This window comes from Carassius auratus, unplaced genomic scaffold (genome assembly GCF_003368295.1).
Source record: "Carassius auratus strain Wakin unplaced genomic scaffold, ASM336829v1 scaf_tig00000254, whole genome shotgun sequence".
NCBI lineage: Eukaryota > Metazoa > Chordata > Actinopteri > Cypriniformes > Cyprinidae > Carassius > Carassius auratus.
Genome location: NW_020523286.1, coordinates 1121124 through 1147102, shown reverse-complemented (window position 1 = coordinate 1147102; position 25979 = coordinate 1121124). Strand labels below are relative to the sequence as shown.

General features: G+C 41.9%; 1 protein-coding gene across 6 annotated transcripts in view; it reads right to left on the bottom strand.

Moving 5' to 3' along the window:
* Nucleotides 1-25979, bottom strand: part of LOC113068892 (arginine-glutamic acid dipeptide repeats protein-like) — a 145758-nt gene that overhangs the window by 35813 nt on the left and 83966 nt on the right. For 4 of the 6 annotated variants that reach the window (XM_026241805.1, XM_026241806.1, XM_026241807.1 and 1 more), the window contains 3 exons: nt 5687-5792; nt 4761-4857; nt 2517-2621 (listed from right to left, as the gene is read on the bottom strand). In XM_026241805.1, coding sequence (XP_026097590.1) covers nt 2517-2621; nt 4761-4857; nt 5687-5792 — 308 coding nt within the window. Of the gene's footprint in view, nt 1-628; nt 834-2516; nt 2622-4760; nt 4858-5686; nt 5793-25979 lie in introns of those variants that run through there. The other 2 variants (XM_026241809.1, XM_026241808.1) reach the window with 2 other exon arrangements.

Sequence of the window (25979 nt, the reverse complement as noted above, 5' to 3'; positions counted from 1 at the left end):
TTAACAAACTACAGGTCATTTAATTGCAACAGTACCTAGCACGTGAAGGCTGCCAACACATGCACAACATCCTGCATATTTTGAATTGACCACGCGCACGGCAATCAAGCCCGACCACGCCCCCTCCATCAATATCCTCCAATCACCGCTTGACTCCGAAACGCATATAACTCACTGAAATAAATACAGCGAGTATCACAACTTTATTTACTCACCTACTAAACCCTTCAAGCAGCAGATGCTTTCATTAAACATCTTAAAGTGAGCAAAAGCACCCAAAGCCACGTCACTCTTACTGTAAACACAATATAGCGTACTGCTAAGTCATAATACGACCGTCTCTCTATTATATTAATTCTGTCAAGTCGCTTATTCCAGACAATTCGCGCCGGCATGCGTGCAAACACAAACACTTATATGAAGCACCCTGCGTTGACGTTAGCACAGAAGGCTAATGCTAATGACAGCAACATATAAACAACCGGACAGCGCTGTCAACGCGATTTAAACAGCTGCTTCTTCAAGACAAACACGTAACTTATATAATATTGCAAGAGGCGCGCGAGTGGAACGCACAGTGTGACGCGCGCCGAACGATTAACAGGTGAAGACGAGCATGCTAACGTACCTGCGCGGACTGAACAGGTCGTCCATGTCGGAGCCAGAGCTACGGTTTTATTTGACAGAGTGAGGAATAGTGTCCCCTCGCACCTATTTGTGTAGGTACTCAAAATGGAGGCTCACGCATTCAGTCAGCTTTTACACTGAGCTTGTGCCGTGACCGACAGACAGCACTGAGCATGTGCCGCGACCTCATACACACACACGCGCGCACGCAGAGAAATCACAGCCCATCTCTCCTGCTCACACACACAGCTGCAGCATACCAAACAAGCAGGAGGAGGGAGTCGAGAGGTGTCTGTGATTGAGTGGGGGACCCGTGAAGGGGGCTCCCGTCCAGCGACTCGACAGCATTCCTCCTCTGTTTATCAGCAGCAGCATCTTTTCACCCCTCAGACGTCCCCTCTCCTCTCCCCAGGCTCCTAATGCACCCCATTACTGGAGCATCACATGACTATGGTAATGGTCCTACTGTAATCCTGCTTTTTTCCCCTGACACAAGCATCCAGGCTATGATTGTAATACACAAAGGAATGGGGGCGTGAACTCTATTCATTCCCAATATGCTTGGACATGTAATAGAGATGTCAAAGCGTGGAACTGATTTTATTTTTGTTATTTTGGTTGGTTAGTGTACATTTAAATATATTTACAAAATGCATAATTTGCAAATAAAAGAATGGTAATCACTATATATAAAAAAAACTGAGGGACACATTGTTAGGTATATAATAAAAAAATTGTAGAAGCCTAAATGAAGAGGAGTAAATTACTTAATTAGTAAATTTACCTGTTTTCATTTAGATCTTTTTTTTCTTCCTAAATCTAAATCAGAGTAATCCGGAATGTTTAAATATCTTTCTTTGTATGTTTAATACATCTCAGAAAAAATAAGTTACGTCGCTTTCAAATCTGTGTATGTCTAAATAGCCTGGCTTTATTTAAAACGTAGCCTATTAACTACAAGAAGAGTAGTTATTACAGGCATTTTGAAGCAAATCCTTGTTCTTAGTACTGTAATATAAGTGCACAAACGAGACAGGGCTGTAAAATATTTAATGGATATTTGAGCAAAACCTGGATGATCGCTACAGTAGGTAATAAACTTTGAGAGGTGTCTTATGTTAAATTATTAATGTTACAGCAGTGTGACTAGTATGTCAGGCTTGGTCATGCAGTTAAAACGTCCTACATCATCAATTTTCTGTCATGGACTGTTATTTTAATTTATTATAACATGTAACTGTGAGAAAAGAACTTGAAGAGACATATATACATAAAAAATGTAACGGCACATTTCTTCCTATAGCAAGCAAGCTTACAATCAGATTTCAAGAAGCATTACATTTTATGGTCAAATATGAAAGAATGTTATATATAATAGTATGCTCAAATATTCAATACTACCATTCAAATGTTGCTTACAGTAACAATAATACAAATACAAAATTTAATATGTAATAAATGCAGCTCTTTTGAACTTTCTTTTTCAAAACTCTTGAGAAAGCTTGCATAAAAATATTAATATCATGCGAGCATAAGAGACTAGTTTTAAAAACATTAACCCCAAACTTTTGTACAGGAATGTATTTGTTTGTGTAATAAATAATGCAAAATCAAGGTGTGATAAAATTCAGCGAAATGCTGGAATAATAAAACTCCAAATGCAGACCTCCATCGTCAAAGACAGGCTACAAAACAGAAGACTGTATTCTTCATACTTTAATCTATTCTCAGACTGCCTCCATGCACTGCTGGACAATTTAAAGTGAATAAAGCAAATCCAGAAACCTGATATGAATCATAAAATCGCTATTTGTAAAATATTGCAACAGAGGATCTGAAGACAGAACATGCCTGAGGAGGGCTGATTATTCAAGTCAGTAAAGGCTTACCTGGTTTCTGGGTTATATCCTAAGATGTAGAAGAAAGAGTCGATTCGTGCTTTGAACTCCCTGGCAGCAAATATGTCAGAAAAGTGTGAAATGTTACATTTCCCCCTGCAAAGAAACAGAGAAAACAAATCAGTCATGGTGCAAATACATTCCCAGATTTACTTCTAAAGGAATAGTTCACCCAAAAATGAATATTTGCCATTATTATTTACTCATTTATATTCATATTTTACTGTATGTACACATTGAATGCCGTTCCAATCATGTATGCATTTATTTGGCCTTTGTGTATTTGTGTAAATCATTTTAATCATGGGATACTGATATAGATTTCTAAGTGCGAGTAATCTCGGGGGTTACAGGATCACAGCATTCCTGTAGAGTTGTATTGTTAATGCCCTTTCCCTTCATTCTGTCAGACAAACAAAAGGTGACAATTCAAACAATGCAGAGCGAAAAACCTCTACGAATCATGATATTTTTACAAGCCCCCCTTTCTACACATTTCCAACGTCAGGCGCTATCAAAATAACAGGCATCAGTGTGTTTGCACCGGTTCAATACCTTGCTCATAAGATGAAAGGAACGTGAGGTTTGGAGCGAGCATTGCGACATGCTAGCGGAATTCGTTGAGTTTATCTAAAGCCCTGTAATAAGTCAAATCAAAGGGCTCTCTGTGTAGCAGAAGTTGCAGCTAATTTGCCCTGAAATCAGTGGTTCAGAGCTGTGGCTTAGTGTGTTGCCTCCAGATGGTTTCAGTTAAGAGCGAGGAAAGGAAAAGAGGGAGGAAGAGAAAGAGAGAGAGAGGGGGATATATCACATGGGTAAAGACAGACTGAGAAGGTCTGGTTTCTTGACAATAAGCAAGCCTGTACTCTTTTTCCTCAGCCTCATCGCAAAAGAACGTAATTGCTTTCAGTAATGCTTTGCATGCAGAATCTCTGTGAAATGGTCGTCTGTACGGAGACGATCACTCCTGTAGTCCACTGAGAGGATCAAAATGTCTGTTTACGGCTCTTAAAGACTGCAGTCTTACATCCCACAGCATCTGTACCTGCCAGGGTTTTTTTTAATGACTATAAATCATGGGAGCTAGTGCTGGCTTTTATTCGCAATGCATTTGCGTATTCATTAGAGTAGTTTCACGAGTCGCCAGTGAGCCACCATGAATAATAACAGTGTGAGAGTGCCAGCCTAAGACATGTTTAATAAACTCTGATTTAAACTTGTGGTAAAATTGTTTTAAACGTAATTGTAAGTTGGATTCATTTCCATTAATCAGTTTAAACTGCTCATTATAAATGAATCATTTTAAAACAAAGCAGCTACTTGTGTGTCATCCAAAAAAAGCACAAAGAATTAAATAATGCTGTTAAATAATATATATGTATATGTATGCATGTGTTTATAATTACATTATATTTTACTAAACCTGTTAGTCTTAATAATTTAATGCATGTTTAAATTATTTTTTTATGAAACATACTATGACAGCCAGTGTGTAATTTAATGTATTTTAACAAATAGCCTAGAAATTATATTACAAGTTAATTTAAAAACTGCATTATGTGTAATATACATGTTTGCATACAAATGTTCATCTATTTAAGTTTGGGTCAAGCTGTTAGGCCTAATTGTAACCTTATAATGTAAAAGGTCTCCCTATAGTTTACACACAAGCTGAGGTAGTTTTTTTTAATCACTAAGAAAATTTGAACTATAACTGAATGTATTTAAAGAAAGAGCAACTTGTTCAGTAAACCACTGTTTATATATATATATAAAATAATAATACTTTTTTCCCCCTGCTCTACTGTGCTGTCAAGCGCATAAAAAATTTTTTTGGTTTACATAATATATGAGTATTGTGTACTGTGTATATTGTGTGATTCTGTGTAATGTAAGTGTAATTTTATATATATATATATATATATATATATATATATATATATATATATACAAAAACAAGCATGTATATATTTAAAAATAGAATATATTTTTTATATAAATTTGTGTATATAGATATACATAATAAATAAACAGTATATATATATATATATATATATATATATATATATATATATATATATATATATATATATATATATATATATAGCAAGAGAGAGAGGGGTATATTGAGGTACACTGGATATGAGAGGTTTTTCTCTTATTAAGCACTTTTTACTGCTGTGGGTTAATTCATTCATTCCTAAGCACAGGTAAATGTAATGTGGTGTGTTTTACCTGAGGGCAGCAGCATGATAGGTGTCCACATAGTCTGAGATGAAGAGCTCTCTGCTCTTAACCACAGGATCAGTAATAACCAGCTCGCGACCAGAGTCTGGAGAAAGAGACAGAAAGCAGACACAGAGCGTGAGAGGCATCCAGACTGCCGCTAATAAAAACGTGCACACATAATAAACGCAGGCGAGAGACAAAAGAAACCAGACAGATGCACAGACACTCTCACAGCTTATGAAATATGACTGCAATAGACTTATACCACAATGAAAGCAGCAGTACAGAGGCTTGTGGATAATAGAGTGGAGAAGTATTAAGCAATGGGATTCAAGAAAAAAATTTATTAATGCAGCTGAAAAAGCTGAATGAAATACTAAACTAATTTTTTCAGGCTAATATTTCAATCAAAGAGCCAAATGAATATTAGTTTTCAGATGGCATCAGCACAAATAACAATGGCTGCCATGTCAGACTAGTCAGGGGTGCAGCAGGTGGTGGCTGCTGCTCTCCAGCAGGCTGGCAGAAACGCAAGGCTTCTTAATGCTTTATTAGAGTGCAGTGTGAATCAAAGTGCCAAAGCCCCAGCCGGGCAGAGCCCCCCGGCCTGTTATTACTGCCTGATGTGTGTATCAAGCTCAGATTTGCTGCTGATAGTCAGGAGAATGAGAGCTCCGAGGGCACATTACACTGAAAGTTATTTGCACTTCACGGCCCCGCTGTCGCTCTTGAGGGAGCGTTACCAGGGAAACAAGGGCAGGGGGGTGTTTTTTTCTTTCCAAATCCACATTTATTTGAGATGCCATTCTCTAAGAAACGTCACAAACCAATAACCAGGGGTGGTTAGATAAATGATGGCAGGCGAAAAGAACCCTTCAAATGAAGTTCTGTGTTTTCAACCATCACACACACACACACACACACACACGTACCGTTCTCATTGTTGCGGTCCTGCACCAGGTGCTGGTAGACAGAGTCAGGTACCTCAGACTGACGGTAGTACCATTTCACATTCATTAACAGATGGTCCCGTTTACTCTGGAAGAGAAAAACAAACAGGAGTTAAAATAAATAGACATTAGTTGTTTGTTAACAGCGTCACAAACTGAGCTCTTGGCAAACACAAGTCGGTGCCACAACTGGGTTTATAGTTCTAGTCGTCCTGTGCCAAAAGCCCTGGGTGGAAGGAAAAAAAGCCAATTAAAAAGGGATTGAAGGCCTTTAATTCTTTAATAGAGTAAACAGCTTTGTGACCATGTGTGGGAGTGAGGTGAAGAAACACGGATGGTGCATATTCAGGCAACTAAAAATGAACAAAAAATGAGGCTGGCTTTGTCTAGCCAAACACATCCGCTGCCGCTCCCCTCCTGTTTTCCACAGCTGCACTTTAAACTCTGCCACCCGCTGTCCGTCCACGGGACTGCACACAGCTCCCCTCACTGCAGGAGCGCAGAATGACCAGCAGGTGGCAGCACTGAGTCGTGTCCAGACCTCCCAGAGGCGCTTCCAAGAGGGGCCAGAGAGAGGGACGAGAAGGGCAAAGCACTGTTTCTATTCCCTGACATGAAACATTTATTATCCTCTCACACGAAGCCAACTGACCATTCAAATGGTTTAAAAGGACATTAAAAGAAACCACAGCTCAGCAGACTCTGGCAACAAGACCCCCGGAGCAGTGGCCAGAAATCACAGTCATCTTTAACATGACTACAGATTACCACATTCCCCACAAAAGGCCGAGTGTGAGCCACTGCGCCAGCCTACTGCGAAAAAAAAAACAAGGGTGGATCACAGAGCCAAGGGTCTTTTTTTTATTTTTATTGAAAGCCTGATTGACTTCATGCAGCTCTGGCTTCTCAAAGGGGGGTGTATGGGGGACTGAGCTCATTGTTGAGATATTTCAAGACTCCTGCTACCTTTACTGAGGTCACTGGAAACCACTAGGAGGGAGCAAATGAAGTAGAATATCTGCTAAAGAACTGCAAAAATGTTCTCTCTTTTCAAATTACTGACAAATGAAGGTCGAAGAGAACAATCCATGGCGTTAAAGACCATGAATAAGAATGTTTCTGTTATGTTTGAGATGGTTAAAACCCTATTTAGACTGATGGCGCTCTCTCTGTAACTGGGCCACTTGTATGTGTCATCAGAGGTGTTGTCAGTGCTTATTACACCGCAGATGGGGAGACAACCTGTGCTCCTCCGGGGGATTTCAGAGCTTGGTTCAGCTGAGGATGGAGGCTGATGGAGACCAAGAGCAGTGCACTACCGTCTTAATTTAAAACACAAAATAAATTAACATACGCCTCCAGACCTTAAGAACAAATGCTTAAGATATTTGTGGTCGAATTGTGCGACCTTTCCTGTTCTAGAGCTGAAAGTGACTGTTTCATTATCAGAGCCTAATTATGTTTGCATGTTACACTGAACAGATCACTGCGCAGAATCAAATTATCACGATAAGCACTCTGAGGCGGAGAGAGGCAGTCGAATGGAGGCAGCGGCGAGGAGCCCATTACAATTACAATGCTGAATTGATTAGTGGCATTCCACACAGCATTCCCTCCCCTCCGCGAGCCGCTCCTCATCCGGCTGATCCCAGCACAGCTTAAACCACCTCTCCAAACACATGACTGAATTAAGACTGCTCGAGAGGCCCGCCTGCGCACTTATGAACTGGGTTTCAGTCAGCAGCGATTTCCCCTCCGTCAGAGCAGCGAGACATTCCTGAGGAGAACGGAGGTCTGCTCTCTTCTATCTAAAATGACCCTGCTGCTTTCTTTGTCTGATAGTTGACCACTAAACCAAGGAGTCACAAGTAGGGTTTTGGTTACTCTTACTGTACTTTTAATGGTTCCACTGAATTGCTTGGGTACTACCGAAGTACCGCATCACATTAAATCAATCGGTGCCAAATTTCGATACCAGAGAATACATCTGGTCGCATACAATAAAGAGCAAGAGAAAGTTTAACATTTCTAGGGCTGTAAGGTTTCCACGAAAATGTGGACAGGATCGTAAAAACTTAAATTACTCTATAGGGTGGAATGCCAGTAGGTCCATACCTTAATATTGAATCATAATATAGACTAGTGTCTGTGAATATTAAAGGGGTGGTTGATTGCGATACTGGTACTGTACCGGTTAAAATGTGAGCGGCACCCAACCCTAATCACAAGGTAATCCAAAACACAAATTAACTCTCCACCCAATCTGAATCGGTCACATTCAAGTCTCACAGGGCTGTGCAATATCTATCAAATATATACCACACTCCAATCCATACATGCACACTGTGATGCCTGATGCTAAACTGACGACAGAAGCCTGACCTAAAGAGGGCAGAAAAGAGAAGAGAGAAGTGTCAGAAGCACAGGGGAGGTAGGGCGAGACGAGCAGCTCAGGCAGCACTAATTACAGCACAGCCAGCGTAAGAGTCCAGTGAGAGCGCTATAAGAGGCTGAAGCTGGACTTTACGAGGTCTGGCCGGAGGGAGAACAGAGCAGGGTGGAGTCAACCAGGGCTGTTAAGCAGACTCCAGCGGCACGCCAACAGCTGGGCTTTCCACAGGGAGCTGCTGGGCTAATAATAACCTGATGTGTGGCACACATCACAGAGAAAGGATGTGTGAGGACTATTCATTAGTGATGTGAGAATTAAAGAGCTGCACACAGAAGCTCGGACGCAGAGCCGAGGTGGTAATGAGAGGAAAATTACACGAAGCGAATGCCTGCGTACACGCCGTTTGAATTAGTCACGCTTTATTACACGCTATTGCTGAAGGGACCAACACCGATACGGCCGCCGTGGCAGAACCTCCCGCCCCTGTGACCGGACGCTGCGTGTCGCCGCTTGACATTGTCCGTTTAGCGTGATCATTAGACATGGCTGCAGCTGCAGCAGTGCTGGCAGGTCTCATCCGTTAACATAAGCAGCTCGAAGCGGTCACATGGCTCCCACATTAACAGGAGACGGTTAAACAACCGCAGCCTGGGCCCTCGTGGTCTCTTCTCACATAACCAAGCCACAGTTAAGCAAAGCCAGACCCTGAAGCTCTCCACCTAGAGCACATTAACAGGAAATGTGTGTTTATTTTCAATTTCAAATGTTGTGCTTTTCTGTCATCCGGCACCAGAACTCTCTCCAGTTTCCCCTAACCAAACTGGGCTTGTGCAGAGGAGCCGAAGAAAAGCAGGCGTTTTCGCAGTTCCCGAAGAAGGTGGTGGTGGAAAATGGTTTCTTGAAGGCTTTGGCAGATATGCAAGAATCCCAACGGCTTGTTCCGCCCAGTGCGGTTACATGTTGGTGGCATCGAGAGGGACAGATCTATGATCTACAAAACATAATATGATTAGCGAGGAGCAGGCAGACAGGAAAGGGCTCGCTCTCTCACGCATGATGGATGTGCACACCGAGACAGTTTCCGCCCATACGCTCGCTCGCTCTTTAACTGCCTCTCAGACACAGACCAGACGCGGCTCTCTTCATATACACACACACACTCACACACACAAGCACTTCCATCTGGACCTCAGCTCACAGCTGTATGTGCCTGAGTGACAAAGAGAGGAAAAACACCTCGTTGTAAGCCCTGTGAACAAAAACGTCCCATGTGAATAGACATGTAGCCTGCTTTTCCTTTTTTAATAAATAAAGAATAAGCAGCAAGTCACACGCAGACGGTTTTCGGTTCTGGCGGTTGAAGGAGAGCAATTGCGCTGCCCTACCACCGTCAGACTGAAACTAATAATGGTAAACAAGTGTTGATGACATGTTTCTCCCCTGCAAAAGCCTGTGTACAGATTACTCCTCCGCCTGTCTACAAGAACAAATAGAGGGAGAGAGGGAGGGAGAGAGAGTCACAGCTGTGATGCCGGCACAGTCAGGACCTTTATGCTGCTAAACACCGGGCGCCTCTCTCTCTCCCTCTGCTGTTTAGATATTAAATCACGACTCGCTTTGAACAAAGTCTGCCCATCTGTCAGCCGCTCTCTATATTGGATTTGATGAGCAGTAGGCAGTTCAAAGGGGGAGATTTTTAGTGTAACAAACCCAGGATAAAACTACACCCCCAACCTTTTGACACAAATCCTCTCATGTGAGCTCTGGTCCAAAACACAGTGAAGTTGTCTGCCTAGGTAAAATGAACACGTTTCCAACCCAAAGGCAACATTATGCAACCTTTCTAGTACACAATTTCACCCAAAATGTACAGCTCTGGCCAGAACCTAGTGAGCTGCCTCACTGTCTACGGCTTACATAAACAGCTGCCTTTTAAAGGAACCTCAATAGTGACTGTGTTGGAATGATCTACATGGGTAGCTATGTATATAAATAGTGCTCCTCAAACAAAGAGCACGAGAACACAGGCAATGCGAGTGGAATGGCATTATACTTGCAAAAGCTGAAACCTTAAGAAATCATTCTAATATGCTTTATTTGATGCTCAAACATTACAAATGTTAGGAACAGTCTTCTTCATTTCACATTTTTGTTGAACCATATTCGCCAGTGTTCCCCAATTCGATGCATTCTTGCGACAAATCAATAAATAAATTAAAAAACATAACTGATTCTAAACTTATGCATACACATAAACAATACTCTGAAATTTGGGATAAATCACTGTTTTTGAACTTTTTAAACCATTTCCACACATTTGCATTTTATGAATAACACAATCACTTAAGTATTGCCTTTGTCGTGATTGTGTGTATTCTTGTGGATGAGACAATCCCAGAAAGCATTGCAATGTACCTAAAATGGTGGCAATGTAAAGTGAAACGTGAACTCTAAATTTATTTTCATTCAGTACTGAAAATGATGGATAAACACTTAAAGCAATTAAACGTAGTATTTCACCTAAATGTCTTTTCTTTTCATGTTATCTTCATTGGAAAAAAGCTTTGCAAAACTCTACTGGAATCAGTTGTGGTTTTCACCTTAGAAAGCAGCTCCATATGTAGACAGTACAAAGCTAAGCGGCACAATAGGTTTTGGAACGAAACCACCTTATCCATCTTGTGCACGTACACATGCTGGAAGCCAGAGATCTGCAGACATTATCGTACGTTCCTGTCCATTTAGCGGCGACTCGCGCCATGCTGGGTGTACAAATAATGCTAATTAAGATCTCCCTGCTACTGCTGCATCCATTACACCAGCCTCAAAAACACAGCAACACTTAAAACACTTGACTCTGTGCCCTTCACATAATCTCCCTCTCTCGATTTCCTCGCCCTGATTCTTGATCTCGAAGGCTATTTCCTGTGGCTGGCCGTTGGGCGAGATCACGTCAGGTGTGTTTGATATGAAGAGGCAGTGGCTGTGATGTGTATCACAGCGTGTGTTGGGTTGCTACACACAGCAGGTGTGAGCTGCTCATATCCCTTCCCCCTTTTCCTCTTTCATAACAGTTTTTTCCCCTCACTCAACCCCCCACCTGGTCCTCAAACACTTCAGTTACTGCCTCAATGCTGGGGGCTGGACATGAAAGAAGGGGGTGTTTCCTGAGACATGACTGACAGCAGTCTCCAGGCAAACAATGGGTGGAAAGACAACGTTAATATTTAAACGGTTGTTATTTTATAGCTATGAAGGAGAAACACTTTTTCCTTCACGAGGCAGCACTGATGGCACAGGTCTATTGTTCTTGGAACGTTTTGTTGTGGGAGAGATTAAAAGACGCAAACCAAGCCAGAGACATTCTTTCGAAATGGTTAAACAAAACAGTGTATCATAAAAATGAATGCTTTTATCTGTATGAAACAATCTGTAAAGCATGCGAGTAGACTGATAAGATTCCAGCATAGTTTCTAAAATAGCTAAATACAGACTACTCTTTCTTTTCCTTCAGTTGTGGTTGTTTTTGAGCGATCCAGACAATAGCAGGAAATGAAGAGCTCTGAATACAGCTATCGATAACAGGCCAGATTGGAAAGCTTCGCTGTACACACACACAAGCTTTCAATGTCACTGCTCAATTGACAGCAGCCAGACAAAATCATATGAATTTGCAGCCTGAATTGAATGTTATTGTATTATTTTGCAGTATCCAGTCACATCAAACACAATAAATAGACATCACGCCCTTCTATTGTGTATTCGGCATTGACCGTACACACACACACACACACACAAAAACTCATACAGTGCAAACTGTCCGATTCACAAATGACTCTTATGGGCAGATTCTTTTAATGAAGTGGTCAAACAGCCTCAAAAACCCAGGCTTTTAAATCAATTACTTGCCAAATTGGCTTGAATTAATTTTTGATCTGCTTACTGACTACTGTTTTAATATAATTTAAATATAAAATAAAACATTTTATATTGTGAAATATTATTATGATGTAAAAAAAGTTATTATTTTTTTAATAATGTTAGAATATATATATTTTTTTTATTTTATAATGCTGTTCTTTTTAACTTTTTATTCAAAGAATCCTGAAAAAAGTATTGCATTTTCCAAAAAAATATTTGGCAGCACAACTGTTGCCAACACTGATCATTCTAATAATAAATCAGCATATTAGAATGATTTCTGAGGGATCATATGACACTTTATACAGTACTTGAGTAATGGCTGATGGAAATTCAGCTGTGCATCACAGAAATAAACTATATTTTAAAGTATATTAAAATAAAAACCATTATTTTATATTGTAATAACACTTTGCAAGATAACGTTATCTTCTGTATTTTTGAACAAAGACACTTCTTTCAAAAACAAGTCTTATTAATCTATGGAGATATATATCCATTCCTCTCTCTTGCAGTTTTAGATTTGACCTCTTCCTCCGTCTATCTGAAAGCTGACTGTGCCAGCCCTAAATGACTGCTGACAGTGTAGATTTATGGACTGAAGCAGTGCGACTTAAGAGAGGAGAATGCCTGCGAGCTCAGGGGACGCCGGATCCGTGTTCCTGACCTCAATGGTCACTGTCGTAGTATAGAGTTACTCCATAATTCTTCAGCTCTCTGACACAACCTTGTCACACGGCCGGTGAGATAATGTACTACAAGAGCACAGGCCTGGCGTACAGCCTCCCAGAAATGTGAAACATCTCAAAACATTTGAGCACAAAGGCAAAACACATGAGCCTGTGAGCTTATCCAGTCCCGAAATCTGTAGATAGAGCCACTGCGGATCAGTCACACAAGCAGCGGGCTCGGTTTAGCCTTGAGTCCCTGCTCATGTCTCTGCACTTCCTGAATGAAAGCAGAGAGAGAGAGACAATGCGCTGCCTTGTTAGTGTGGCCTAATGACTGGGTCGTTTCACTCGCCGGGGAGGGGAGCAGCCATGCATTCATAGATAAACACAGACAGGATCATGGTGGGGTGAAAAGGGCTGAACCACAGGCAATGGCTGCAGCACGAGTTAAATGAAGAAATAGCGTGTTTACGAGACTGACGTATGAATAAAACGCAAGCTGTGGGGCCTTTATGTTAGAGAGAGAAAAACACGCCGTGTGTGTTTAAATGTGAACCGTGCCTGGCTGGCTGGTTAATCCCAGCATTGAGGCTGCAGCATGGGCCGCTGAGCAGTGCCGGGTGTGATGGAGCACGGTAATGGAAGGCAGGAAATGAGAAGTCTTGGTTGAGCCACGGCTAATCGATCAGTGTGTTCAGGCTGGAGCGAGCCAAGCTGATGCAGGGAAAGGGGCTTGAAGTAACAGACGCTCTGCAAACCCTTCCTCTGTTCTCTTCAGTGCTGTACTCTGACACAATGCTCTTTGTTCTGCTCTGGCTCTAATTGCGTCGCTGACTCACTTGGGTTCTGATTATTTGATTGGGCTGATTACAGCGTTCAACTTTCATTGGCCAGGGATCATGTGGCTCAGTGTTTGTGGATTGAGTACAAGAGCAGGTTTTGTATATAAGTGAAGCTGTTTGGTTTGATGTGAGAAAGCGAGAGAGAGACTGATTCTCCCCCGCTGACTCGGCTAACTGACGGAAATATTTATACAACTCTAGCTCGGTTCCAAAACCTAGGGTGCTGTCTACCTAGATTGCATTTAAAAGGAACAATTCACCCAAAAGATGAATTTAGTTTTTTGTCTACAGAATTAAAGTCAATGGGATCCAAAACAACATTAAAAAGACATTTAGCACTATTGCGCTTCGGGCATCCCGAGATCAAATCCTTGCTCGCTTGACCCAGTCACACTTTCACTCCCAGAATGCATTGCAACAATGATCTATAAAAACTGTTTATTCTATTGACTACGTTACACCTACACTAGACTGTGCTAAAAAAAAAAAAAAAAAAAACACTAAACATTTTTTGATGGACTAAAAATAAAAACTGACAGGACAAATTGAAAGTATAGTAATAAAATTAGTTTGGATGGTACCTTAAAAAGCAACTGCCTATGTAAACAGTAGACAACAATACAGCTCACTAGATCTGGAACAAAGCTATCATTTTTTAAACTGAAGATATAAAGAAAGGTAGAGAGGAAGACAAGAAAAAAAAGCTGATTCTTACAAATCCTGACTGCCTGACAATGATACTCAGCAGGAAGTAGTCTTTACCAAGTACCCTCCAGTAGAAGAAAAATCAAGGCAGGACAAGAGCACAATTCCCACCCTCACTTGTGATTCATCACACACTCCTTTCACCCAGCATCCCCCTGCTCTGGGTTTCCTTTCAAAAATCAACCTCTGCAAATATTTAGTTCCTAATACCTCTCGCATAAAGGAGCCAAAGCATTACACAGGCTGGCAAAGGGACGGATCTGCATACTGATCCAGCTCATGCGTCCTGAGAGGTGGGCAAGCGTTCAACCATCTAGAAGGACTGTGGCATGAGGTCCTTAGGATGAGTCGGGGAGCTTGTGTGTGTGTGGACAGACGGTAAACTAACCGGCCTGCGACATGCCAGCTGGAGCCCCGCCCTCTGACTCGACGGGTGGCACCGTACCCGGTGGCCGAGAGAAATCACCGCTGACAAATATTCATACAAACATGACAGATACCGGATATACATCTGAATGACAACACACATCCTCATGTAGACAGACAGGCACAGGCGTAGCCTCATTCCCTATACGTTTAGATTTTAATGAGAATGTGTGCACGGCCAAAACAGCTCCCTACGGGGCGGAGGGGGAGAAATAAAGAGGAGCTCCACAGGAAGCTGCTTATCTGTGCTCCAGACTGTCAATCTGCCACAGGAGCCCTGCACTACAGGCATGAGGAGAGATCATCTGCCTCCTCCAATCCCTCCGTCCTCTTTAATTACACACTCGCTCCACGTACAAACACACACATGCGGGTTTGCACATGCGCACAACTTCCAGGAAACAATGCGGATCTCATTTGAGTCTGCCGTACAGGCTTTGACTCTGCGTCAAGGGGAAAGGAGATGAATCTCTCTCGCAGGGATGAGGAGGACACAGGCAGCTGGAGTTTAAGGGTCATGGCTGACTCTCAGCCCACGGTTGCACTCCCAGCATGCCATCTTTCAGCTGTATTTCAACCCTTACTACACACACACACCTCTACCAGCCGCCACCAAGTCGGTTCTTTGTTATAGGGTGCCTACACAGTCCTGCCAGATAAGAGCTGAGGTCAACCTAATTAGATGTAATGGGCGGCAGCGGGCGCAAGCGCGCACACACACACACAACACACACACACACAGGCATGTAACCACGCAGACGATTTCCCATGCACTAAAATGTGAGCATATGGTCGGGGGAGGGCTGCAGAGACATCAGCCATTTGACATTTTCATTAAGTACCGTAGTACCCTCGGAGTAAACTGATATCTCAATTGGCAAAGCGAGGTATCGCCCTCCACCGCCAAACTAATGTCAAATTGAGCTGCCGCAGAAGACGCGCCACCGGACTGGATTAGAACGAAAGGAAGAAAAGAAACGTCTGCATGCGTTAACATCTGCTGAGATGAAGGACGACACAAAGTGAGACTGACAGCTAAATGTGGTCTTCAGTCTATGAGCGTGTGCGTGTGTGTGGGGATGTTGGGTGGGGGTGTGGGGGGGTTATTGATGGCACCCGGCTCAGCATCATTAGTGCAACGGTTGGTAAATTATCCTTCAAACCTTTTGCACAAGGTCCGCCCACCCACCCACCAGCCAACAAGCTTCCAGCTGGATGATTGACAGCCCAGAGCAGCCAGTGGCGGAGAAGCAGGGAGTGTCGTGAGGTGATAAAGCGCTATCAGAGCCGTTTTGTGTATGATGACTGAAAAGCAGTGTTTGTTTGCAAGCCTGCTGAGATTTACAACCATTTGCACTGCCCCTCCCTGTATTTGTTTTCTTTCTTGCTGTATTTTCCCCGTCCTCTCTTTCTCTCCCTCTCTCTGGCTGCGTAGAGTGCTGTGTGCACGGAGGACATTTTCCAGCCCACTGTGATGATATTGATTGCAGTGCCTCCCCTGATTGCAGCCCTGAAGTATTGACCAGCCGGCTCTCCTAGAAGCAAACAAACACACATGATGCACACAAAAGTGTGTGTGTGAGTGATTACACGCTGTCAAGCCCCACGTTGAAACGCTCCACAAGGAGAGTGTAAAAGCCCAGAGCTCCTGCTCTCTTGTGCTCATTGGGTCCAGTGACAGCCAGTGGACATGGGTTTCTGCTGTTTTTCTTATTACCTTGTGCAACAATTTTACCCTTTTTAAAAGGACTGCATTCTGGGGGAGCCATCAAGAAAGGAACCCAGATTTAGAAATTCTCATTCTGATCACTCATCTAATCCAGTTCACAGTCTCTCCACAATGAGCCTGATCTAACAGCTTACACTCTACACTAATGCACCAGCACTGCCATTACCCATAATTCCACAATACAGCTCTGCTGCTCTCTAATTACACCAGCATTTCCATGGAAAAACAGAAAAAGTATGTGCTCACACCCGGTCTCCTGCACACAGGTGGTTGACACATGCATTAAGAAAAAACCATCATCATTTTAAAGTGTAAAATGTACAAATACATCCTTTTTTACCATATTTATAAACATGCACAATATAGGTTAAATATACTCAATACTTTTGACAATAATCATCATTTATAATGTTACAAAAGCTTCATAGTTTTGCCAAAAGTGCATAAAGTCCCTCGACTACTTCACATAACCACTTTTCACAATCCAATCAATTTCTAATAGACAAATTCAAATTCCATCCTTCATTTTCCCTCAGGAAATATCATGTTTCACTCTACAATCCATCAAAATACTGAACTAAAATGGTTTCTGACTTAAAATGCAAAAGTATTTCGATGTCTTCTGATGTAAGAGATCTCGCTCAGCCAAGAAGAACAGCAACATCTCTTAAAAATCAAATATGTCGAGAGCTGTCAAAGACCGCTTTTACCACATGACATGCATGACGTGATATTAAATATGGTGACTGGCATGATTTGTATGCTACAGTGTATAAATCGCTCACATTGTAGTATATAAAGCTGATATTCACCAAGAATATATGCTACTGCATGATATAATTCTCACGTCTTGCCTGTAATTCTTTACATTTTCATGCTTAAATGTCAACCTCCCACACACAGTTCTCTAATGGCTGTCGGTGAGAGCGGTCTGACAGCGCCGGTTTAAGACCGTAACAGTGTGTCGATGCCCCCAATCACGAGACACTGCAGAGCGCAAACCACTTCCACTCGCTCCTCTCTATATTCTCCTTCTCCTCTGTAAACCTTTATAAACACTAAATCCCTTCCATCCATCCAGCCGTGGAGGGAAAGAGACACTAAAAAAAATTGAAAAGGCAAGGTTGAAGCCATAAACCCCTGATATTACGTGTGCTCTGGCTACCACTTGGCATTTAAATGCCATTTGTGGCGGCAAACAGTTCACACTTAATTACAGTGGGCAGGCAGCTGTAGCGGCCAGCCTTTCCACACCGAAGCAAGCTGGGCCGCCAGCTCCAGCCCTTTCAACTTCCCATGCCGCTAAAAGAGAGCTCACCTTTTAAATAGTAAATTGGCCCGCTGCTCAGAACATCTCAGCGAGGGTATCCCAGCTCCTGAGATGTTGGCCAGCGCCTCGGTTCTTCAAACACTCCACCATCAGCCTTTCCTGCTGCCCCAGCGGTGCCTATAATCAATTGGCCTTTATACAGCACCATGAGCTCTGCCTTTGCTTTAGTGTGACACACACACAGATAGAGGCCTCCCCTGCGCTCTGAACCTGCTTGGATGATGTGTTGCACAGATGTTACAAAGCCACTATCACTCTGAAGCGACCTTGGGAAGGAAACTAAAAAGATTTCAAAAATATTTAAAAGCGGTTGCATCAAAACGACAGCAGCCGACCACTGTAGGCGACTCACAAAGATGTCTCTGAATGAATTAATATCGGTCTCAGGCGGACACACCGATTGCCTTCAATAAAAGGGATTCATCTCAGTATTTACACTATTTTTGTCTATCATAAGGAAAAACATTTTATCAACAGAACTCTGGTCTAAATATGCATCTTTTACTACACGTTAGCAAAAGATGCATATAAATAATAGAAATTCAAACGCCAAATATTTCATAACGCAATACACGACATGGCAATACACATCTCACTGGAAAAGCAAAGTCTGCTCAAATAACGCGCCAATAAGACATTTCTTTGTAGTATATTTGTTCTTGTTTGCAGCAGCGGTACTGTGCTGTAACATGGCAACCCTGGTAAAATTACACTATGCTCTGCACATATGCTCTGACAATAATAGCTTTATAGGATTATTATACATTATTTGGATAATTAGTTTAAAAAAATTCTGTTGCATGGAACTGAATAAAAAGAATATATTGAGATTTAATATTAAGGTAACACTACAATAAGGTTACATCATGTCCGTTAATGTATTAACTAACATGAATTAACAATACATTATAGCATTTGTTAATCTTTCTTAAATGTTAATGAGAATACAGTAATTATTACCAATATTATTGTTAATTTCAGAAAAAGTTTGGTTATTTTATTGGCTCGTGTTTTTTAAATTCAGTATCATTAAAATTATCAAGTTTAATTAAAAAGTCTTACAAAATTACTTTATATTGTTTAATAAAATAATAAATAATAGTTATAAAGCATTTTAGATTTCGGTTTTCAGCCAAGTGCATCCAGAATTTTCGGTTTCGGCCCAGAATTTTCATTTCAGTGCATCCCTAGTGCTTGGCATTTCCTAACACGTGACCAACTTTAGACTGCTGGCTCCCAATACATCAGAAAAAACACACCTGTCAGAGCCAAACAGAGGACAGATATTCTGTCAGAGCATCATTTGGCTGTGCAGCTAACGCATTGACGTATATGGCACTGGGAACGATGGAGAGCATATGTGTCACACCAGGAAAACGCACACAGACAGACTGGGCTCTTAATCTGTCTCTTCTAGTCTCACACACACACACACACACACACACACATACTCCATATCACCTTCCGGGCAGGTCTATACATTAAATCAGCCCATTTCATCTTTAGCGGTAGGGAAGAGTTGTGAGCATCTCCTCGACAGCATGGATCTGCCTCGGACATGTGTGTCCAGTGCAGGGAAGACAATAAAAATGGAAAGCACGGCCTCGTCTTGGAGCATGCCCACAGGCGCACATTTATCAGTAGCACCAGGCAGCGGCAGACCCTTTTCAAAGATAGAAATGGAGAAAGAAAACAAACATTCTCAACATGTAAGTGTGCAGAAAATGATCTGGTGCTCTTTCTATCTCATTACTTTTTCTTAAAGCTATAAAGAGCTATTCTGCTACAAATGGTTAAGGCATAACGGCCATCTATAAATGGGATGTTAAGTTCAATAGCCCAAGGTTAGAGGCTGAGAGAGCCAGAGCGCTTCATTGCACTCTGCATTGTTCTTTCCAGAGCGCATATGAGTCTGGTCTCCGTGCACGGCTGTAGTATCAAGCGCTGGCATGAGGGAGACGGTGAAGAGAAAACCAGAAAAAAGCTAATAAAACATTCTGTTCATGAGAGGAATTCATATCTGGCTCCTCTGCTATCTCGCTCCAGTAGGAATCCGCCGCAATTGATTTTTGAATTAATTTTGACAAATAACCAGATTCGGAATATGTGGCCCTTGTGGGTTCAGCTGTGGGACAAAGAGTCAGCAAAGGGGCATGACCTTTGGGAAATGTGCAGTTACAACAAACTAACGCCTGAAGTATGTGTATTGTGTACAGTTAATTTAACCATCTAACAGACTTAATTAATCGGACTGATTACGAATGTCACGTATATTTAGACCGGCAAAGACGACATACTCAAACTTGCTGAAGCTCAATTATTTCTGTATGTTAACACTCAATGCAAACGACCACATCTAAATTGCTGTCATCCATTCATTCTGACAGGGCTCTTCAGCAACCTCACTCTTTCACATCAAGCTCCCTGTATCAAAACAAGCTCTGGAACAAGCCTGAGACGTACGAAAATTAGCCTACAGGTAAAACGGCAACATGAAAAGATGCTAAAATCACCTTTCAAGCGTTCACGCAAACACAGCCCAAAACTGCCAGTTCTGAAGCGATTGTGACGACGCAAGAGGAAGAATGCATACAGAAAGAAAATGGGGAGGAATAACATGAGGGGCGTGAAGATGGAGGGCAGTGGAATTTTCTAGCGCCTTATATTTCCCATCCTCCCCAGGCCAGAGCGCCCTCCCACTCTCCCTCTAGAGTTTCTTCCTCAGCGAGAGCTAATTTGCAACATGTGTTCTTTAATGGAGAGAGCCACCCGATGGAAGCATGTGAACTCGATACCACTGTAAATCTGCACTTCCACAGCTTTTTTATATTGGCATGTCACACTTTGGACAAGCTGGAAATTACACTCGGTGAACTGAGAAGCAGTGCAGAGACACTCTAGAAAGGCGGGGAAGAAAAGGAAAGGAAGAGAGACAGATGAGAAGGAAGCGGCGTAAGGTGCTGCAGGTCGGAGAGAGAGAGAGAAGACCCGTAGTCGTGTCGGGAAGGGAGGATCCAATTACACGGCAGCCAGGCCAAGCACATGTGTTTGGAGAACAGGATTGTTGCAATAAATATTGGCCATGAAAAGACTCCGTAACGCACTTGGCTAATACACAACATGAAGCAAATTACTTGGAGGCAAATATCAATTACAATGTTTTAGTTAAAGAGAACAGGAAATCTAACTGGGGAATAAAAATGATAGTGTTGTTTATTTTGAGGGGAAATACAATTAAAATTTCATCTATAACGGTTTTGGGGGGAACAAACAAATGTGAAAACATCAAGCCCAATTTTCATTTTTCATTTTCAATTGTAATTAAAATGCTGAGGATTACATCGGCACAATAGTCGTTTTATCACAGTGTGATTGGGAAAGTGTAAACATTCCCTTCGTGTTGGTATCTTTGTCATTTTTCTTCTCTTTGACATCAAAGCGGACGAGATAGAGAAGCCTGCCTTTCCTTTTTTAAGATGAAACAGTTGGGTTGAATGCCAGGGCTCAGCGTTCCCAGCTTCAGATGCTAGTGAAGACATCAGAAGAGGGAATTTGCCTGTGATGTGCCAAAAAACGGCATTGTGTCTCTGCGGCAGATTCCAGCAATCCGAGATGAGGAGAGCAAAATTAACATAGCCGTTCCTTCGAGACCCAAATGATTTCTAATGCATAAAAATACTTGACAAATACCCACCCCGCCACCAGCAAAGCAGCCACGGTAGTCCGGGAAGGGAAAGCCGCGATAATGAAATGTGGCGAGAAAGGCTCTGTTTAATAATTTAGCCTCGCCCGTCAAGGATCTGCTATTGATTGTGCTTTCAGGTGTCTTATGAAAATGTTATCTCCAGCTTCGCAGTTCTCTCGGCTCCATCTGGCAATGTAATCACCACCCCATACCCCACTGTTGACCCCACACACCTCCATTTTGATTTTACCCCTTGTTCTCGCTCTTCCTCCTCCCTTGATCCCTCTTTCTTTCCCCCGGCCACACAGCTGGTTTCCATAGTAGTGTTTACTGAAAGCACGGAGCTGTTAAATGTATAAGGGGGAGAGCAAGAAAGAGGGAGGTGTGATCTAGGAATAAAAAAAGATTTTTGATCTTTTTCAGATTGGATGGTATAACACAAGTTGACTATTCTCTCACACTTATTTGGCTACTATTGGTAAAGAAAGCACTGGTATTTTGGGTAAAAAAGCTCACATACACACAAAAAAAAAACACCAGTGTTTTTATACGAAAAAAGCGCATGTATAAATAGAAAAATAACAAAAAATATATAAGATGCCCAATTACCAGTTCTATGCATTTAATGCATCATAATAGATCTATCTTTGAAGTACTAATATGAATCTAACATTAATATTAACAAGAAAAAAATAAATAAAAAGGCTCCACTGAATAACATTAATTTTTATTTTTCTGTGGTATTGAAGTTGGTATCAAGAACAGTGTTATTTCACTTGTATTGCTATTGACTAGTGAAATTATTATTGTGACAACCCTATCAATTACATATCGATTTGAATTTCATTGGTTTGCCTAAATAGCTTCATTTTGGAAATTAAATGGTAAATGTGTTTTGTTTTAAAGATACCAAAAACAAACAGATACAAACAGAGCTTCAATTGTTTTGGAGAGATGCCCATTTGGAAGCAGTGCAGCATGGGCTATGTGTATTTTGCACCGTGCTAAGTACCTGATGTCATTACCACCAGCAGCATTAATGCTTTCTTTAGTGGAGTTTCAAGTGTACAGGAGGGAGGGAGAAAAAAAAAAAGAGCACCACTTCATTCAAGAACATTAATCAAAATGGCCATTAAGTTGCCGCATTTTACAGCAGATTTACTTACACAGGCCCGATGCTTAAAAGACTTCACAGTCAGGACTGCCGAAATAAACCGTGTCGATGAATAATCCCAAGGGTGGGGGTTACTACATCAGAACAATGAAAAGCCAATTCAGAAAAAACATAATTTGTTTTAAAAAAAAAAAAATGGTGGGAAAATAAAGACTATTTGACTACCATTACAGACCCCCCCCCCACCCACCCACCCATTTTTAGCATGTTGCTAATAGTGCTGCTGATTTTAACATTGTGTGTGATGTCATCCTGCTTGCTTGACAAAAAAAAAAAGCTCCCCCTCCTACACTGTTCCCTCGGTGCCGACACTCACAGCTAAACCTGTAGCCGCTCTGTATTCCTGCCCTTCTCTAAACATGCTACCCTGCAGACAAAGTGCAAACAGGGATATTTCAATCACACGCTGCTGAGCAGAGGTGCAGCGCCGGCTCTCTAGCTGCCGGCAGAGCCCGCTGCCAGAGGCGCTTTTTCAGAAACGCACACAATAACGGCACAACAAAAACCTGGGGGCCACTTGTGAGAATTGCACCTTTACATATTTATACATGCAAATGCACCGGCTCATTTTCAGCGGCTGAGCAGGCAGAGGAGTGACGGGCAGGGGGAGGGTTGAACACATCGAGTGTAACGCTGGGAGAGATAGAAAAACGCAAAGACAACCCTGTCCACACAGCGTCTCTTAATGACTGCAGGCTCCCTGATGTAAAGATGGCAGCGGCTGCCGCTCCGCTCAATAAATATTAACAAGCACTGCGACTGATGGCGCTGCTCACTGATCCATAATTGCATTTCAAAATGCTGGAGCTTGTGTGTGTGTGTGTGTGGGGGGGGGGGGGTCCTGATGGGGGAGTGTGTGTGCACGGAAGTGGCTCTCGGACTGATGAGGCAACCTACGCACCTCCCACCTCCGGGCCGGATAAGGATTTAATCAGAGCTGCAGAGGACATTTAATGGAGACACAGGCCATCATTGCACTTTTAAAGAGATAAAATCACCCAAAAAAAAAAAATCATCTATCATCATTTACTCACCTTCATGTTATTCCAAAACAGTGTTTAGGATTTTTTTTTTTTTTGTCCATACAATGAACCCCATTTCTGGACACCACTGACTTCACTACAAAAAAAAAATCAGATTTGAAACATTTGAAGGGTAAGTAAATAATGACTATCATTTTGTGTGAACCATGCCATTAATATCCCTCTAATAAGGCTTGTTCAATCTATTTCCTATATGCATATTCCTATATTTCACCATACTAATCAGTAAAGCAAATTTTTCGAGTGCATAGGCATCCTTACGGATTGGAGAAATATGCACCAGGGCATTGCACACACGCATCTCTTCATAAACCCACTTTTATGATCATTCATGCGTGTATGCACATATATTTGCATCTTCATGAAAGCCTTTTAATTAAGGCATTGAATCATTAGCTTTTGAGGGCGCAGAGATAAGCACAAAAACCATCAGGAGTGAATTACACTGGGAGTTTATTTGCATCCCATGAACGCAGGATCCAGTGCATTAGTGATGGTTGGCAGTGGGCTTAAACACTCCAACCGCACACCCTGATCAAAAATATCCGCATTGCCAATAATCAATAGTCTGTGTTAATTGCCATTTCACAGCTAGAGTGCAGGAGTGTGGGTCAATGCAGGGCCAGTTCAGACTGCGGCGCCCTTGCCATCCACTGAGCTATTGTTTCAAGTGAATCATTAGGGGTCTATGTATAGCTCGGCTCAACGAGCAAACAGTTTGTGGAATAATGGTGCTGTAGCAGGCTGACAGTCCAAACTGGAGTTTCCACATTTTCTGATTTGATGGGGAAAATCTGTAAAATGGATTTTAAAATGGTACAATGTGTTAAACAGAGCTGATAGTACTACTATAATTGAACATAAATCAAATGAGCTAAAAATGAACTTGCAAAGACAGGTGATGTATGGAACTGTAAAAGACGGGGGTTCTAATGCTGTAGAAATCTGTCATGTCAAGACTTCCTCAAATTTTCAGGGTCTCATAAGCTATATAGAAATACAAACTCAAGATGTTTGAATAAAAAGCTGGTTAAGTGTTAATACTTGGGTTTCTATAAAAAAAAAAAAAAGGCTTCACTTTTTTTTTTAATAATCTTTCAATTATTTAATAAAACCGATTATGAAACACTGAAGCATTATGCGGAGATATCAGAAACGTACCTCCAAAGAGTCAAAAGGTGTGAAAGATGTTTTCATCACCTTAATGCACACTCTCATTGAGGCAAAACTATTTTTTCGGGAGAAAATCTACCTCAACCTGAAATGATTAATATAATGCATATGCATTTATGCAGGTTGTATAGAAATTTTTGTGTTAAATATCACCCACAAATGAAACCGTTATCCTTGAAACCCTCATGTCCTTCCATGTGACTTTTTCACCACCTGCATTATACAAAAAGATCATTGAAAGAATGTTTTGACAGATTCCACCGACTGTCTTTGTATGAACAAACACTAAAACATTGACTCTTACTGTGTATAGACATATTTACAGCAAGAAAGCTTTTTTTATATCTTATGTTCCACAAAAGAAAATCATGCAGGTTTAGAATGAATGAAAAGCAAAAATTCTAAAAAGGCATTAAAAAAAACAGATGGAAACCCAGCAAAGAACAGCCTTTCTGCCTGCTGCTGTGCATCACTGGAAATCAGGAGTTCTTTTTGATAATTGTATTGTACATCACCCCTAATTAAATGTCCATAAGCACCAATACAGTGAGAAGAGCGGGGCATTTCTGCCTGCGGCCGAGCCCCCCGAGGCAAGCAGCAATCACTCCATTAGAGGCAGTGCTGTGCTGCAGCTGAGCTGGCCAATATCAGTGAATTAGTTTAGCCACGGGGATGGGGGAAGGGTGCGACGGCAACACACACCAACAACAACAGTGTCAGTCATTGGGCACATGCATCCGGCCTGAATTAACAGGAGGAACAAGTGAGGGAGTCAGGCAAAGACAAAGAGGGTAGAGCTGGAGACTGTGATTGACTCGAGGATAAAGGCTTCTGCTGTTTATGATCGATTCGGTGCTGAATGGTCTTTGTGTCTGAGCAACCCCTTAGAGATCTTTCTCTTCCTATCTCACCTCTTCTCCTCAAAGCCAACAACATCTCAAGGCTCAGTTTCCAGCCAATAGTGTGTCAACAGGACTCGCTGCATAGCTGCTTTTCCTATTAGCAACAGATACTTAACTGAATGTGTCACTGTCGTCACATTAATACAGCGTATGTCTTATGCACGGCACTAATGGGCTGAGGCCGTAAAATAAATACACAGGCTGTCCATGTCCTTGAAATCAGTATGCACTGCTGGCTTTTAGACACACAAAATGGTGCTGGGTTAACAGCGGCCTATTATC